Below are 17,399 nucleotides of genomic sequence, written 5' to 3' on the forward strand. Positions count from 1 at the left end.
GAGGACAGTGTGCCCTGTCCTCCTGTCAGCCAGCTCTCAGCAAGGAACCCAACATCTGTGTCCCCACCCTCCATATCACAAGCAGTAATCACCAGGCACACACACGACACTAGCATCATTTCGCAAAAGAGAGAGTTTAAGGTACGTAGTGGAAAAGTGCAGCTTCAGAGCACCTGGGAGTGCCTGGAAAACAGGCTCCGACTGAGAGTGTGCACCAGCCGAGAGCCCCCACCCAAGACAACAGGTCACGCTGACCATGTTCTCCTTGCTGAACCCCAGGGTGAAAGCTCCCCCACAAACGCACTGGGGACGCGTCACCCAGCCACCAAGAGCGTTATTCACCTGTTACCCTGGATCAGCGTCCTTCTGCTGCCGCATGGCACAGCCCTCGGATGGAGCTGCAGCCTTCACACGCTGCTAGTCCGGTGCTTGCCACCCTGCCCTTCCCCTCCTGCACCACAAAGGCAACCGCGGTTGCCTTTGTGGTGCAGGAGGGGAAGGGCAGGGTGGCAAGCACCGGACTAGCAGCGTGTGAAGCTCAGAACAGGCTCCAGCACCACGGCAGCTACAGCACCTTTTTCTTGTCCTCTATCTCTGCTTTGCCAGTTTCAAAACATACCTGTTGGCATCAACACGTGTGCAGCAGCAGGGAAAAGTGGAAGCGCAAGGCATTTTCCCAAATGTTTGTTTGAAGTCAGCATCACGGAGCCTCTGACAGATCGAGGTTTGGGGTAGGTGTCCTTGGCGGTGGCTTACGGAGCAGCTCAGGCACAGAACTCCACACAGGCAGCGACTACACAGGAACTGTGGGGTAGTCGCATGTTAAATTTCAAGCTGAGATGACAGAACTCCCTCTTTCCAGCAGCTCCACTAAACATTACAGTTGGAAAAGTACTACTACTCCTGCCCGAGTCATGATGTGATATGGAACAGGACTGAGGAGCTCATCACCAACAGGCAGCCAAACTCAGCCCAGGGTCACTGCTTCCCCTGCACTCCAGCACCTGCTCTGCCTCCCACCGCTCCTCCACGAGCTCCCGTCTATCCGCAGCACATGCACTCGTAAAGTTAAATTTCCAGCCCGGCTCATTCTGGACACAACAGACAGGCCCCACCTCTGTGCCACCCCTTCTCAATCAATTCCAAGCCCCAGAAAAATTCAGTGCTGCTCCTTCCTCACAGAAATCAATGCGTGTAGTCAAGCACCAGATCATTGATCGCTTCTAGGCCTCCAGTGGCAACAGGCCAACATTGCCACTCTCAGAGGAGACAAAGTCCTTCATTGCTCCAGTTATTTCAGTTCATCCCCTCCATCTCCTCTCCCTTCGTTTATCTTCTCTGAAAAGCACTTTCTGGCTTCAAAGGTTTGGATCTTCTTTTCAAAAAGGAAACATCACTGTGAGAACTTTGAGCATCTCTACATTCAAGAAAGAGTTTTGCCTTACAAATCCTCTTTGAAATAATTCCTTCATTTGATCATGTATGCTTTTCTTAAACTCCTACCTGTGAATTAGCATTACAATTGAGCACTGCTGCTTTGCTCACTGCAGCTCAGACACCGAAACACCACACTGTGCAAATGCAATCGCGCAGCTGGAAAACCAACACGGGGCAGAGTGCGTGTAAATTGTTTCTGGCCATATAAAAGCTGGAAAGCAAAACCTCCTGCTTCTTCCCGAACAGAAAACAGGACCACTTTCGTTAGCACCAAAAAGATTTTAAATGAACAGTCCCAGGGAGCTCCTTTCAAATCATAAAATTTTACATAAAAGTGTGTTTACAAATAGTTTCTGCTTTGCACTCAGCTCTGCCTGTCACTGACCGGAGTTATATACATACAGACTAGCGCAGCAGCTGCAACCACTTGCAACGAGACCGGAGAATTTATTTAAGAAATAAAAATGGGATTTCCTGGTTCCTAGCGATTCTCTTCAGGCTGCCAGATCCAGTCACCCGTTGGCTGCTGCTGACTCGAGAGAACGCTAAGCTTTCGGCGAGAAGGGGTACTGTGGGTGCCACCAGTCCAGGAGCCGCACGCTGTGCACAGGATCCAGCACAACCTGCACCCCTTGCTCAAGGCGAGGTTTCTTGCCATTGCGAACCGGAGCGTCCTGGAACACCAGGCGCACGCGATGATGCCTCATGTCTGTGCTCACATTGATGGTGAACTGCAAGGACAGAGACAAGGAGTGCTTCAGAAAATCAACACGATGAATAAGTTCTTCTAAATTGTAAAAATCTAACAGATTTCAGGTGAAAAATTACGCTCTGAATCTAGATTCACTGCATCCAAACCAGTTCTCTCTGGCCGGCAAACCAGTAATGCCAGGAATGGACCTGAAAGCAAGCAGCTCTCAGAGGAAGGCTGGAACTCACTGCCCTACTCGTAAGTGACGCCAGATCCCTTCTGAAACCCTGGCTCACAAATACTGCCACACATGCTGCCCCACGCTTTACTACCACTCATGCCTACACACGCCTCCTCTGTTGCAGACTGGAGAAGAGTTTGTGGAAGCTGGCTCAAAAACAGCCCTTTCTCCCAGCACTCAGGGAATGCAAACATATTGCAAGAGTTTGCTCACAGAGGTTTGTGCTCTCAGAATTTATTGCCCTGAAATAAGGAGAGATTCACTTGAGGGGCAGAAGATTCTTTTTCTCCAACATCCCTACCTCCTGAACCCTGCTGTTCTGCTCTAACTGCTGCACAACCACAGCTTCTCACAAATTCATCATCTGTACCTGCTGCACCAAACAGAATCATAGAATGGTTTGAGTTGGAAGGGACCTTAAAGATCATTCAGTTCCACTCCCCTGCCATGGGCAGGGACACCTCCCTCTGGATCAGGGTGCTCAAAGCCCCATCCAACCTGGCTTGAACACCTCCAGGGATGGGGGGCAGCCACAATTTCCCTGGGCAACCTGTTCCAATTCCCACCCTCACTGTGAAGAATTTCCTCCATACGTGTAGCATAAATCTGCCCCTCTCCAGTTTAAAGCCATTCCTCCTTGTCCTGTCACTCCATGCCTTTGTAGAAAATCCCTCCCAGCTTTTCTGTAGCCCCCTTCAGTACTAGAAGGTCGCTATAAGGTCTCCTCAGAACTTCCTCTTCTCCAGGCTGAACAACCCCAGCTCTCTCAGCCTGTCCTTGTATGAGGTGCCCCAGCCCTCAGATCATCTTTGGAGCCCTCCTCTGGACCCATTCCAAATACGGAAGAGCTGATGGAAAGGCAGAAGCTGAACTGAGGAGATGCTCAGCATTTCACAGAATCAGTAGGTTGGAAGAGACCCACAGGATCATAGAGTCCAACCGTTCCTATCAATCAATAAACCATACCCCTCAGCACCTCATCCACCCGTCCCTTAAACACCTCCAGGGCAGGTGACTCAACCCCCTTCCTGGACAGTCTGTTCCAATGCCCAATGACCCTTTCCGTGAGAAATTTTTTTTCTGATGTCAAGCCTGAACCTCCCCTGGTGGAGCTTGAGGCCATTCCCTCTTCTCCCAAGTGGCTGGTGACAGGACAAGAGGTCAGCTCCCTCCTCTCCACAACCTCCTTTCAGGTAGTTGGAGAGAGCAATGAGGTCTCCCCTCAGCCTCCTCTTCTCCAGGCTAAACACCCCCAGCTCTCTCAGCCGCTCCTCAACAGGCCTGTTCTCCAGGCCCCTCACCAGCTTTGTTGCTCTTCTCTGGACTCGCTCCAGAGCCTCAACATCCTTCTTGTGGTGAGGGGCCACAACTGAACACAGGATTTGAGGAGCGGTCTCACCAGTGCTGAGTCCAGAGGGAGAAGAACCTCCCTGGACCTGCTGGTCACACTGTTTCTGATACAAGCCAAGATGCCATTGGCCTTCTTGGCCACCTGGGCCACTGCTGGCTCATTTCCTCTGATCAAATGTCAGATTAGCAGAGTTGGTTTGTTGGCACAGCAGTGTGGTTCACACAACACCAAAGCAGTGTCCTCTCCATCACCTTACAGAAATTGGCAGATTTCTCAACACTTACCAAGGTAAATGTCATGCCCATGACAATTGGCACGAAAATGAAGTTGAAGGTGGTGATCTGCAGCAGACAGCAATCCTGATCCGGATTTGTATGGACTTCTTCATACTGAATTGGGGGCTGAAGACCTTTGCAACACTTGCTCTTAAATCTGGGAGCCTTGAAAGAAAGAGAGACTTACTCAGCTAAGCAGAAACCTATGAAGAGAGCTTGGCAGCTTCCCACCAGTGCTGACTAGCAGCTTCTCACCACGTTCCTGTGTGCCATGAACAACAAAGAAGCCATCGCTCAGGACATGCAATTTGCAGGACTGTTTCCTTAGAGTGGAAAACTGCACAATGCCCAAGGTTGCCTGAAGCTACTTGCTTCTCCCAAGACCCATTACTGGAGGTTCCCACTGGCAGTGCCGGCTTTTTCACTTCTCTGGGAAGTGACAAAACCAGAAGTTTCAGATTTTGATCTGTGTTTTGACCATTATAGTCAAATATTCTGGTTTATGGTAGTAATCCTTAGCAAAGTCCCAAAGATTTGGGGTAACAAATGATCCACATCTTAAAGTGGAGAAAGACTACAACATGAGGTAATAAAAATGTAGGATTCTAAATGTCTTGGCAACACAGACTGAAAGCTGAGTGTGGTTTCAGAGTGTGCTTTAGTTTGTCAAGGGAGTCAGAGCTTCCATTTATTGCCTGAATGCATAAAGACTTGCATCTCTCTTTCTATCACTCAGAAAAGTCATTACAGCTTCAAAGAAAAAGCCCCAGTCATTCTGGTTCTTTCGTACCTGCTTTTTGAACTTGAAGTTGAATTCCCACATCGCTTCTTGTCTGTTCCCTTCAATCTTTTTGCACCAGAAAAGCAGACACTGAGGTGGGAAACAAAAAAAGAAGCATAAAATTATGAAACCCTTAGAGGCACCGCTTTAAATAACCTTTAGCAGAGCATAAGAGTTTCCAATTACAAACACAACTACATAGGAGCCATTAGGAGTCATTTATTTAAATTAATTATGTCCAAAGAACACACTCAACAGTTTATGTCTCCCAGTCTCCAGCTGGCCAAGTCATCATGCAACTGGATGACACAACACAGCCACTGATATACCCAGCAGAATAATCCCTTGCACAGTTTGTCCCTCTCATAGGGCAGAGAGGTACAAACTCAGCTCTATTTTCCCCTGCCCACTGAGAACTCGCATTAAATTGGACTCCAAACTAGCAAGGAACAACTGAAAATAGAACGAAGATTGAGAAGGAGAGAATCCAGAGGGAAACGCAAAGACTGATGCGTGAGCTATAAGGTGATGGATGAGAGTTCCTAAGCTACTTTGGTGTCAAAAGAAGGTCCTGATAGCACGAAGCGCTGACTGTCATATGGCAGAGTATGAAAACTCTGCCAAGTTAGCAGAGCTCAACCAACCTACTGTCCCTGCTTTAAATTAAATTGAGAAAGGGGCCTGAAACAGTCAGAGAGAACCAGCACTGCCCTCCCGTGCAAACACATACTGAGAGTCCTCCAATTTAATCCAGTTATCACTGTGTGGTCCACATTATCCATCCCAGCACGCAGCTTCATTCTAGGGCAGGAGTCTCAGCAGCACTTCTATGTTAATGTAGCAGTTAAACCAGTGAGTAGAAGCAACTTGCCTTCAACAGCTCGGAAAAGAATTGCAAATCAGCCCCGCCATCACGGAATGTTTCCACACCACAGATGCCAGCTCACCACAGCCGGTCTTATCTTTTAATACTGTCAGTAGGAGGATGATACAAGTAACAAGGACAGCTCCTCAAGACCCATACACAGCCTCCCCCATGCCAAGAGAAGGCTTGGCTGGGTTGCCAGGTGAAGCACACGTTCCATTTAATCCCAGTATACTGTGATCACAAATGAAACAAAGCCGGAGCCGGCCTTGACCACAAGAGCTCTGTAATTGGAGACTCCAGGCAACACGAGTCAACTCCATCTCCATCAACGGAGTCCTTAAAGGACCTTTACCTCCACGACTTTCATGAGGGGAACAACAAAGCTATGTGGAGTTATGCTCAGAAACATGTACCAAGTAACCCTCACCTGGGAGGAGCCCTCATTTTTTACCAATAAAAATGGTTTCCAGCACTTTTTGACCCAGAAGATGCTGCGGAGTTTAACTCCACCACTAGTGGCATCTGTGGTTCACCTGCAGAGCCAGCCTGGGCTAGCAGCTTTGGTGATGGCAAGTAGTGAAGCACAAAACGGTCAGTACCTCCTAAGGGGCAGAGGATGTCGTCCGCGGGTCAGCCGTCCTGCCCTTCAGACGCGCCGTACGGCCTGCCGCTCCACCAAAAATAATGGGGGTGTCTTTAAAGGGCAAACACTTCTGCTGACACCATAACGGCTCCAGTGTCCCACACAAGCTAGGCTAGGGAAAGAAAAAAGGAAATTAAAGAGGTAAAGCTGGATTTGATAACAGCCAGGACTGGGGTCTCCTCTGGCCACATGCAGTTTGTGTAGGCACTTGCCATTAGTTTCAACAACCCATAAAGGCATAATCAAAGCAAGAACGTGGGGAGGCAACGTTAGATCCTCCTCCATAACCACTGTGCCGAGGCATTTTCATGCACAGTAACAAGAGTGGAGCTCAGAGTCTTGCAGCACAGTAGTGCAGCAAGATGTGACTCAATGTGGCTCTTCTGTGCTCCAAGGGGTTAGGTTAAACCTCGACAGTCCTAGCAAAGCCTCAACACCGTTTAATTTCCTTTTTAAAAAGCTGAATCGTAAGAGACTGCACTTCAAGAATCTTCCTCAAACCGTTAGTACAGAAGCACTAGCAGTGGGCACCAAAGCCGTTATGATGTCAACGTGAATGCTTCCAAACTGCCAACTCTGCCAGTAGCGTCTCGGGGTTTCTGCTACCAGTTACGCTCCCAGATGCGAGCAGCAGTAGGAAATCAGGCTCAGCAGGGCTAGGATTAAGTTAGAATTTCCAAGAAATGTTTTGCTTTTTTGTTTTTTTAAGAAAGACATTACCCCAGCTGCTAACCCAGGAGGAGAATGAAAAGCTCTGCATGCACAGACAGGAGTACACACAGAACTGTGGGCTGTCCTCCTGCTCTGCAGCACCACCTGCTTGTGAAACTGCTGGATCCTCCCCAAAGCAGTGCTACTTTTCCAGTATCCACCGAGGGAGAGGAAGGAAGAAAGAAAGGAGGGATGTCACATACAGATAGATAGAGGAGGTTGCTCTATTTTGCATGAGAAAGTACAACTCTAGAACCAAACCCGCTTCAGTTCGGTTTGTCTCCAGAAAAGCTATTCAACAGCTTCTGACTTTAGATTTGGAGGATGGAGAATTCACATTGTTGGTTAAGCTGCTCACAGAGTATCAGCCAGTTGCAAGCTAAAACCAAACAAGAGACACGGAGACATTTCAGAGTTAATGGCCAACAGCAGTTAAAGAGGAATAGATATGCAAGTGTTCCAAGCTGGGACAGCAAAGGGAATTGCCTACCCACACCAGAAACAAACCCTTTATGACCCAACTCAACTGCAGCCCCAGTCCCAAAGCAACAATTACTCTGCACGCTTGCCATGCTCACAGCCTCACTGCCCTCCCTTGCCCAGACACCAAAGATGATCGATGACCTACAGGGACGCAGGATGAAGTGACTCCCTTTCAGAGGCTGTCAGTGTCAATCCTCATCTCTCCAGCTGCCTGCTACAGAGGAAAGATGTATTCTGGCAAACAGCTTCAGAACAAAGCAGAAGGTGTAAAAGCTGATCCTACTGCAACTTTCTTTCAGCAACAGATTTGCAACAGAGGAGGTGAGAGCTGGAAACCTCCCTAGCAATTCTGACACTGAGTGAAGCAAGGGCGTTTTTGCTGATCACGAAGGTGTTGTGGTAGGGCTTAGACAGAAGCTACCCTGAAGAGTAATGAGAACACTCTGCAACTCCACAGACACAAGTAACCAGCATGCTTTTAAAAATCACTGTCCAGTTAGTAATCACCCTACACTAAGATTTCACTGGCCACCATCTAAACATCATATATTTTCCTTCTAGAGAAGGAACAAAAAACCGGAAAGAGCAACATCTCAGACATATCCAACCTCCTTAGTGATTCTACTTACTCTGGAATTTTTTAAAGTGCTGGGAGTACTGTCTGGAATAGCTGGATTCCTGGAGACTCGAGAGGCAAAAGGCTCATACATGTGGTACAGCGATCGGATGACACACGCACGGAGACAGTGCAGCTTCTCCATGGACTCTGGCCGCAAGCGGAGAGGCAGGTACGCACCTAGACTGTAGTGCCTGCAAAGCCAACCACAAACCCAACACACTGCAGGGTCAGAATGCCAGAGACGGGGAGAAGAGAGCTATGAAGAGACCAACATAGAGAAAACTGAACATCTGATTGATCAGAGGACCTTAGATCAGCTCTTAGTGTTGCAGGGTTTGGTGCTGCTCTACGTAAAACCACATCCCAGGCTCAAAGACTTGTGCTTCAGACAGGTTCCCAGCATACACGGAGGATCTGTCAATGATCTGGATGAGGGGATCAAGTGCTCCCTCAGTCAGTTTGGACATGACACAAAATTGGGCAGAAGTGTCGATCTGCTGGTGGGCAGGAAGGCTCTGCAGAGGGACCTGGACAGGCTGGATGCATGGGCTGAGGCCAACAGGATGATTTTCAAGAAGGCCAAGTGCCAGGTCCTGCACTTTGGTCACAACAACCCTGTGCAGCTCTAGGCATGGTGAAGAGCAGCTGGAAAGCTGCCTGGCAGAGAAGGACCTGGGGGCGTCGTTTGACAGCAGCTGAACATGAGGCAGCAGAGGCCCAAACAGCCAAGGCAGCCAACAGTATCCGGGCTTGGATCAGTCATGGTGTGGCCAAGGAAAGGAACACCAGGAGCAGTGAAGGAATTATCCCCTGGAATTGGCACTGGTGAGGCTGCACCTCACGTCCTGGATTCAGTTTAGGTCCCTTGCTCCAAGGACATTGAGGAGCTGGAGTGCATTCGGAAAAGGGGAACAGCACTGGAGCCTAGTTTCTGGAAGCAGCTGAGGGAACTGGGGTTGTTTAGCCTGGAGGAGGCTGAGGGGAGACCTCATCTCTCTTTACAACCACCTGAAAGAAGGTTGTAGTGAGGCGGGTGCTGGTCTCTTCTCCCAAGTAAGAAGGGATGGAATGAGAGGCAATGACCTCAAGTTGTGCCAGGGAAGGTTTAGATTGAATATTAGGAAAAATTCCTTCCCTGACTGAGTGGTGAAGCCCTGGCAGAAGCTGCCCAGGGCAGTTGGGTGGTCTCCATCCCTGGGGGCAGTTCAAAAACCATGTGGCACTTTGGGACACGGTTTAGTGGGCACAGTAGAGTTGCACTGACAGTTGAGCTTAGAAGCCTTTTCCAACCTTAATAGTTCTGTGATTCCGTTCAATGACAAGCATATCACACTACAATTCCCCAACAATCCCTCGTGGACAGTTAGCCCAGAGAGATCAGGTGGTGTTTTAGCTGCAGGATGCACAAACGGCTGTGAATTCCAGCAGCTTCTTGAGGACTCACCCTAGCTGGGCTTGCCTGTATGCTTGCAGACAGCTGCCTGAGCAACCTGAATGCCTCTGCTCAAGGGTTACTCTGATCAGACACCAAAGGAGCCTTTGCTAGGGAACTGCAAGCTAAATCAAGGAGGAAAGGTGCCCACAGGTGCTATCTGCTCTGTACTCCTGCTGCTTGCACCTCCTGGGCAACAGATATAAAAACATAAGGAAAATGCTCTGCCCTGAAGGGAAGACAAAGTGATGTGCACCAGGACAGAAGATCTGTTTCAAGTTTTCACCTCCCCTTTGCTCCTCTTCTTGTACTTCATTTCTAATTTACTTCAGCTACTGAGAGTGCTCCAGAAGGCCTCAGTTTCTTTCATGCCACCTTGATTACAGAAAGGTGACTGTGACCAAAGCCTGAGGCAGGGCAAGTTTTCTTTCAGTGAAGTTTGCCTGTCTTTCAGGCAGGTAATGGCACCAATCTTACTGTAAGCACTCTGAGGGCTTTCCACATTGTTACTAACGGGATTGTGTAAGCCATGGCAAGCAGGGAAGCACACGATGCTTTGAGATTTTATATGGGGCATATGGGAATATGCTAAAGATCCAAAGTAGATGTGACATATCGCAACCCCTTGCCAAACACTGACCACCATGTCAATACACAAATACTTTAGGTCCCTGTCCTACAGGGAAATATTCATTTATTTACAGCTCCACAGAGAACTGGTCCCTGGTGAAGCCTCATGCAAACAGTTTAAGCATTCGTTAGTCTCACCTTCTGTAGAGCCTGGTCCAGAAGGCAGCAGTGCAAGTAACAGTCCAGGCTTTCTTGCAAATCAAAGAAAACCGGACGATGTCTTCAGGGCGAATGTAGGAAGCCAGCAGCAGCCAGATATCAATGGGATATTCTTCTCCATCACCCCCATCAGGATCTTCTAAAGGCAATGAAAGTACATTAGCACAGTAAATCACCTCTTTATCAGGTCACATCCAGAGGCCTGTGCTTTACTACTGGTAGCAATGGCTATGCAGCCGAAAAACACACACACACAGCGCCATCCAAACAAGCCTGAGTTAGCACGACTGCTTTATTCCTGCGACCGGGTTCCACCAGCACGCACCCACCCATCAGCACAGCCATAGCACACTCCTTTCCTTCCCTGGACACGTGCCATCAGTTATCCCTGCTGCTCTCTCTGCCCAAATATGCAGAATGGCAGATTCAGAGAATTAATTGGGGCTGAAAGTGTTCTCTGGAGGTCTCTGGTATGAACAGCCCCGCTCGAGGCCGGCTGAATTGGATTGGTTTGTTCAGGACCTTGTCCAAGTTCTGACTCCATCCAATGATGGAAACCCCACAGCATTTCTGGATCCTGTTTCAATGTTTGACCCTTTCACAGCTGAAAAATAACACTTAAGGGGAGAAATAAAAACTGGACACCAAATACAGAGGTAACTTTATATAAATGAGGGCCAAGCTGATATTTTTACCAAAACTGCTCATTTAACGGGTCATCAAAATATGCTTTACACTAGGAGTCCCTTAACATTAAGATATTGTCCAGCTTGTCAATTCTTTGTTCAAATGGCCACAATATTTTTGTAGCTCTGCTAGGGAAGGCAGGCAATCCTCTCTGGCAACTGCCTAAGCACCTGCTTTTCTTAAATCTGTAATTTTGTAAAAGATTCTTGGATGGTAAACTTTTAATGCAATTGATAGATGAACAACAGAATGACCTATTCCTCCTCTCAGTGGTGTCAGAACTGCTCAACCAGAACTGGAGGTTCAGAAATTCCTTTCATTCCTGCAGTGTTGTTTAACAGTGGTTTTGAGTTCCACGGACACTGCTCCAACATAAAGAGCTAAATACCAAGCAGTGGGAATGCCTAGAAAAGAGAAAAAAAGCACAGACCTGGTACACAGCACTGACAGAGAAAAGTGCTATGAGGTTTATGAACAAGTGGCATAAAGGAGGCATTTCAGAACTGGAGGGCGCCAGAACTAACTATGAGACAGCAGGTTAATAACAAAGGCTGGTGCTTTCTCCTCATGTGATAATTGCCACGTTCACTGCCAAGGAAAGCTCTGGATGTGATGATCGTTTCCCTGCACCACCATAGAGTGATGGCAGGCACACCCACAATGGGCTGCAACATCCACGCTGCTGCTTCAGCTCTGGCTCAAGAAGCCATCAAAATCCTCACTTCACAGCCAGAAGTACCATCAGTCTGTTCTCATTTTTTCTTCCCTAAACGCATCACAGAAATAAGAGAAGGTTGTGGTAGGACAGAACGCTGTCTGTCCAGGCTTGTAACTCCCATAACCCAAGCCACTCACATATTCTTATTTTCCCAGAAGTCACAGGGATAACTTAAAAAGGGATTACCCTCCTGTCCTAGAGGAGCACTGAGCATCCATAGTGGAGGGTCATGTGTTACACAAACTGGTATCAGTATTAATAAAGTTATGATTTTCTGAAGTTCAAAAAACTTCAAGTTTAGAATGTGTTTCTCAAGCTGAAAGCAACTTGCCATTTGAATCTCCTGTGGGATTCCACAGGGCAGGAGAACAGTCTCGCATTTACACTGCGTTGCAAATTGCTTTCTGTGGAATTGCACACAGTGTAAATGCTGGAAGCAACCTACTACGATGCCACTAGGGCCAGATTCACTTGCTTGCTGGAAAGAGCCCTCTGAACTCATTTGTAACAAACCACAGCCCTGGAAACGTCCCGAAAACAGAGCCTGGGTTTTCCCAATAAATGCATCACAGACAACAGCTCTATTTTTGTCCCAAAGCAAACCCTGCTTTCACCAACCTGTTTTCAATGAAGTAACACCTCCAGTGGCAAAGTTTTACAACTCTTTCCAAGAGCTCCATTTGTTTCCAAAGGCTGAGAGAAGTTTACTGAAAGCAATAAGCTCTCAGGCCTTGGTTCTGAGCCCAAGGCTCTGCCTTTGTGAAAAGTCAACACCTCTGAAGAGTCCCAGCAGGTTTAAAAGCAATTTGACCTTTGGCATTTCTTTGTGTACATACAAGTTACAAGATGCCCCAAGAGCCACGACTGGCCTGTGAATAGCAATCATTAAGGCCACCCACCCAAGATGCAGAAGCAGCCCACGAGAGCCCCCAGGAGAGGCTGGGATGATACCTTTGTGCCTTTTGCTTTTCTTTTTTCTGGATGCAGTTCGCCCGTTGACACTTTCCTTTGTATCCATTTCATCGCTGCTGTCACAAGACTCTCCCGATACGGAGAGAACTTCCTCAGCGGGAACACAGGAAGCTTCCAAACCACAGAGGGATTTTACTAGAACGACAAGCAACCACACAGTAAGTATCGCAGTAGAGAGAAAAAGGTGATCCAAGTTCAGAGCATACTTTAGTGGAAGCCTGACACAGCCACTGCTAAGAACAAACTGCATTAAGGCTTCCTGGTGAGTGACTAAGGCGAGTAAATCCATGGCCGAGATTCACCTTGTCAGAGATTCACCTTGTCAGAGATTCACCTTGTCAGAGATTCACCTTGTCAGAGATTCACCTTGTCAGAGATTCACCTTGTCAGAGATTCACCTTGTCAGAGACCGATTAGGGTGAATGAACTGGAAACAGAATTATTCAGCTGCTTGTTTTCAAAGAGCAAACAATGAGGATCGTTACCAGCACATTATGCGGAAGATGCCATTGGTTTAGCTGAAGCTGTTGACAATTCTGAACAAAGCCAGCTCTTTTCCTACAGTGCCGACTGGTTCCCCCACATACCAGAGCTGCCTCGCATGACTGCCCTGCCCGCTGTACAGAGCCTGCACCTACTCTGCGATGGTGCTGCCAACAGAGAAGATGCACTCCCTTCTCAGGATGATAAAGAGATCCTGTTGCTGACTGCACACAATCCACCAGCAATAGATCTCGGTGCCAAACTCCATCTATCCTAGAATTTAGTGAAGGGAAAGACTCTGACCTAACGAGGAAAACAGCAAGTCGGGTCAGGTGTTGTTTTGGATGATTCTTTGGAGGGGCATGGGGTGTTTCAGGGGTTTTTGCTGCCTCTAGGGAGACATTCAAACACATCCCTCATAGGAAAAGTTCTATTTAAAACTTGATCTGTAAACTGAGGGCTCATCAGGGCAGAAAAATTCACCTGTGAGGCAGTAATGACAGCCTTGAAAAAGAAAGGTGCAGTCCTACATTACAGCTGCACGGGGCACTGTCAAAGAGACCGGCATGGTAACAGCACTGCAAACACCTTGCAAGTAGTCTGGAAAACTCACTCCAGAAAGCCAAATTTCAATCTAATGTCCTCGGAAGAAGAAAAGTACTTCTACCAGGAGGAACCTGACCACACCAGGATTGCACTGCTCAAGCTTTTCTAGCCTAGCACAGACTGAAGCCCAGGATCCACATCACCATTACGGTCACCAAAAGATGCTACCTGAATTAAAGGGAGAGAGTAGAGGGGGATGGGGAAGATCAGGAACTGAACGTAAATAAATTTAGGTGAGACGTTCTCATTTCTAATCACAGAAGGTGGCTTTGGAATGGTCATACAGCCGACGGAAAGAGGCTTTGGGCAGAGCCAGACCACACCCCCTGACTAGAGACACTGTCAGACATTTGTCACACCAGTTCTATCTCGCTTTGCAGCTGACTCCGTAAGCTGCATGCATTCACTATAGCGGTATCCTACACTGCCAGATGGTACTGCCCTCTCTATGTGACCTTTCACAAGCAAGAAGAGAGACAAAAAGATGGCAATAGGAACGGCAGTAAGTTATGACATCCACCTGGCCTCTGCAGAGCATAGCAATGTTTACTTGGAGCCAAAAGAGAGGAAGTGAGCGAGGCCAAAGGCTCGAGTTCCCCGGGCAGAGGCTGCCTGCTGTCCTCATGCCCTGCACGCTGCAGCAGATAAGGCTGTAGCACACGTCATAACCACACCAGATAAGGCTGTGGCGCAGCCCTGGAGCTGAGAAGAGATCCCGAGGATCCCCCTGTAAGGAGGGGAAAGACTCAGTGACTCCGCACTGCAAAGACCTGAGGAAGGTGTGGGCAGGGATCTGCTGTGACCTGGAGTCACCTGGATAGCAATGAGATAAGGCAGGATTTAAGGGGAGGGGTTAAATCGGACAAAGCAGGTGATGCTGGAAGCAAGGAAGGACTCAGGGTGGGGTGAGGGAAAAGACAATAAACAGTTTTCCAGGTACTTTGCAGCAGTGCCTCAAAGAGAGAGCATACAGAAGGGGGAACAGGAGAGCGAATTGGGGAAGGGAAGCTCCCAGCCTATTGCAAAGGAGGCAAAAGAGAAGGCAAAAGAGGGAGGCGCCTCAATCTTAAAAGCCTAAGAAGTAGCAGCTAAAAAGGATACCAACCACCATCACTGCAATTTGCCCATGAGAGGCACTCAGGCAAGAAGAACATTTCCTTTAAACTTGGGAGATTTCAGCAAGGTTAACAAGTTTTCCTACATGAAGGGTCCAGTTGTCACTGCCAGTGCAATAACATACACCCCCCACAAGTGTGACCAGCTGTAGTGAAGAGTGGAGGTCTAAAGATTAACACTGCTGGAGCAAACAGAGTGTGCAAGTTCAGAACTAAACACAAGGAGGAAGTAGATAAAATATTGCAGCACCTTTCCAAGAAACCGCTTGTTTACAGAGATCACCCAGAGAATAACACCACCCTCAGAAGACCTTGCAGAACAGAGGGGACACAATGGACAGAACTACCATCGCCTTATTCGAACCGCAAAGAATTTTACCTCTTAATAAAGTTGTCTACCATTTTATATGGGATAATAAAGAGCCATCACTTTATTTTCTGCTTTGAGCAGAAGATTACACCCAATACTAAATGGAAAAACACCTTCCATTTTACACACTAACAAAGACTCAGCAATTCTTACTGGACTTCCAACAGGCTTTCTGCAAAACCTCCTAAGATCTTAAAAACCCAGTTCTAGAGGAACACAGACTCATTTTCAGGCACCAGATGATAGAGATTCTCCCAGGCCACAGAAAAAGAGTTTCCCAGGTCCTGCAGAAGCTGGCAGGAAGAGTCAGCTCCCCGGGACACTCACCTTCCTGCTGAACTGCATTGGCCACAGCTTTTTTCACACGCCCAGATTTCACAACAGCTGGGTCTGAGTTAGCATAATCTGCCACCGTCACTGCAGGAGATTCAGGAGACACAGCGTCAGTGGGATTATGGATTACAGGGGAGGGGACAGAAGGGCTAAGAGCCACCACACTCCCTAGAACAGAGGCTCCTGCTGCAGGTGCACAAGCACAAGCCTCTGGCCAATCAGGCTACCGGGCCCAGGGCATCCTCTGCTCAGCCCACCTGGCTCTCTCCATCTCAGCCCACAGCAGCCCCCGCACCCCTCACGCTCAGCCTGACTTGGGTGTGACTGCTTCCCCAAGCCCAGGCTCCCCCTGGCTCACTCGCCACTCCCGCACCAGGCTGGAACCCCTGGCACCCGAGGCAGCTCTGCCTCCACACACCCGGGCGGGGCCCATTCCCCCAGGCCGCTCCCCGTTTCCCCGGGCCAAGCCCAGGGCAAGGCCATTCCGTCCCTCAGGCCCCAACCCCGCTTCACACACACCCCCCTCCCCCGGAAACCCTGATACCGAAGTATTTCTTGCATCAACCCCGGCCCCTCTCCCCCTGGGACGCCTGGGTTCCCCCGCGAGCCCCGGCCTCGCTTCCCCGGGACAACCCGGCCCCGCTGTCCCCGAGCCGCGCTCCCTAAGGCCCAGCTCCCCCCCCACCCCGCGGGAGGCCCCGGGCCTGCCGCCCCCGCTCCCCTCCCGCATCCGCCCCTCACCTCGCTCGGAGCACACGTCGTCCGCGCGGAACTTGAGGCGCTTGCGGGCGCCCCGCTTGGGCATGGCGGCGGCGGCGGGCCGGCCGCGAGGGGCCATGTCCCGCCCGGGCCGCAGCGGCGCCGCGGGGACAGCGGGGACGGCGCCGCCCCGCGCCATGACGTCACCGCAGCGCGACCGCGCGGAGGGATGACGTCACGGAGGCGGCAGACACCCCGCCCCTCCCTCCGCGCGCCGCCAGCTCTCCCCATCGCGAGGGTCGCGCTCCCGGTAACCGGGGGCCTTGAGACATTGTGCTGCGCTCCCAGCGCTCCCAGCGGCCCAGTAACGAGGGGCTCCAAGGCACTTATGCCCATCTCCCAGCCCTCCCAGTAACAAGGGTCTCCAAAGCACTTGCGTACCCCTCCCAGTAACATTGAGCTTCAAGGTAGTTGCACTTCCCAGTCCTCCCAGTATCCAAGTTCTCTGAGGGACTCATGCCCCTTTCCCAGTCTTCCCAGTAGTGAGGGGCCCCGAGACACTGTGTACCCCTCCCAGTCCTCCCAGTAACATTGAGCTTCAAGGTAGTTGCCCTTCCCAGTCCTCCCAGTACCCAAGTTCTCTGAGGCACTCATGCTCCTCTCTGAGTCCTCCAAGCTGCAAGGGGCTCCGAGGCACTCGTGCCCCCCTCCCAGTAATGAGGGGCTCTGAGACGTTGTGTATCCCTTCCAGTCCTCCCAGTAACATTTAGCTTTGAGGTGTTTTTTCCCCCCAGTCCTCCCAGTGATGAGGGGTTCTGAGGCACTGGTGCTTCCCTCACAGTCCTCCCAGTAACAAGGGGTTCCAAAACACTTGTGTACTCCTCCCAGTATCGTTGAGATTCGAGGTGGCTGCTCCTCCCAGAATCCAGGAGCTCTGAGGCACTCGTGCCCCCCGAGTCCCCCCAGTTAAGGAGGGGCTCTGAGGCACTTGTACCCCAATACCAGTCCTCCCAGTCGCAAGGGGCTCTGAGGCACTCATGCCCCTTTCCCAGTCTTCCCAGTAGTGAGGGGCCCTGAGACACTGTGTACCCCTCC

General features: G+C 49.7%; 1 protein-coding gene across 3 annotated transcripts; it reads right to left on the reverse strand.

The window, feature by feature from the left end:
- Nucleotides 1-1,741: 1,741 nt before the first annotated feature.
- On the reverse strand, nt 1,742-16,512 carry TMEM183A (transmembrane protein 183A). Of its 3 annotated transcripts, none has more exons than XM_069875646.1 (8): nt 16,347-16,512; nt 15,600-15,689; nt 12,678-12,833; nt 10,301-10,457; nt 8,111-8,291; nt 4,786-4,866; nt 4,005-4,160; nt 1,742-2,168 (listed from the first exon to the last, which is right to left on the reverse strand). In XM_069875646.1, the coding sequence occupies exons 1-8, from the start codon at nt 16,501-16,503 to the stop codon at nt 1,983-1,985; spliced, it is 1,164 nt and encodes a 387-aa protein (XP_069731747.1). In that variant the 5' UTR covers nt 16,504-16,512; the 3' UTR covers nt 1,742-1,982. The 3 variants fall into 3 exon arrangements, with proteins under 3 accessions (XP_069731747.1, XP_069731746.1, XP_069731748.1); XM_069875645.1 differs by having other exon boundaries at nt 10,301-10,460; nt 16,347-16,511; XM_069875647.1 differs by lacking the exon at nt 12,678-12,833 and having other exon boundaries at nt 10,301-10,460.
- Nucleotides 16,513-17,399: the final 887 nt, after the last annotated feature.

This window comes from Phaenicophaeus curvirostris, chromosome 24 (genome assembly GCF_032191515.1).
Source record: "Phaenicophaeus curvirostris isolate KB17595 chromosome 24, BPBGC_Pcur_1.0, whole genome shotgun sequence".
Lineage (NCBI taxonomy): Eukaryota > Metazoa > Chordata > Aves > Cuculiformes > Cuculidae > Phaenicophaeus > Phaenicophaeus curvirostris.

Excerpts from the sequence above, each read along its gene's own strand:
- TMEM183A (XM_069875645.1), bottom strand. The coding sequence starts at position 16,503 with ATGGCGCGGGGCGGCGCCGTCCCCGCTGTCCCCGCGGCGCCGCTGCGG. Across the intron at positions 8,292-10,300 it reads TGGACCAGGCTCTACAGAAG|GCACTACAGTCTAGGTGCGT; the intron begins GTGAGACTAACG and ends TTGGCTTTGCAG. Across the intron at positions 2,169-4,004 it reads TGGGCATGACATTTACCTTG|TTCACCATCAATGTGAGCAC; the intron begins GTAAGTGTTGAG and ends CTGTCCTTGCAG.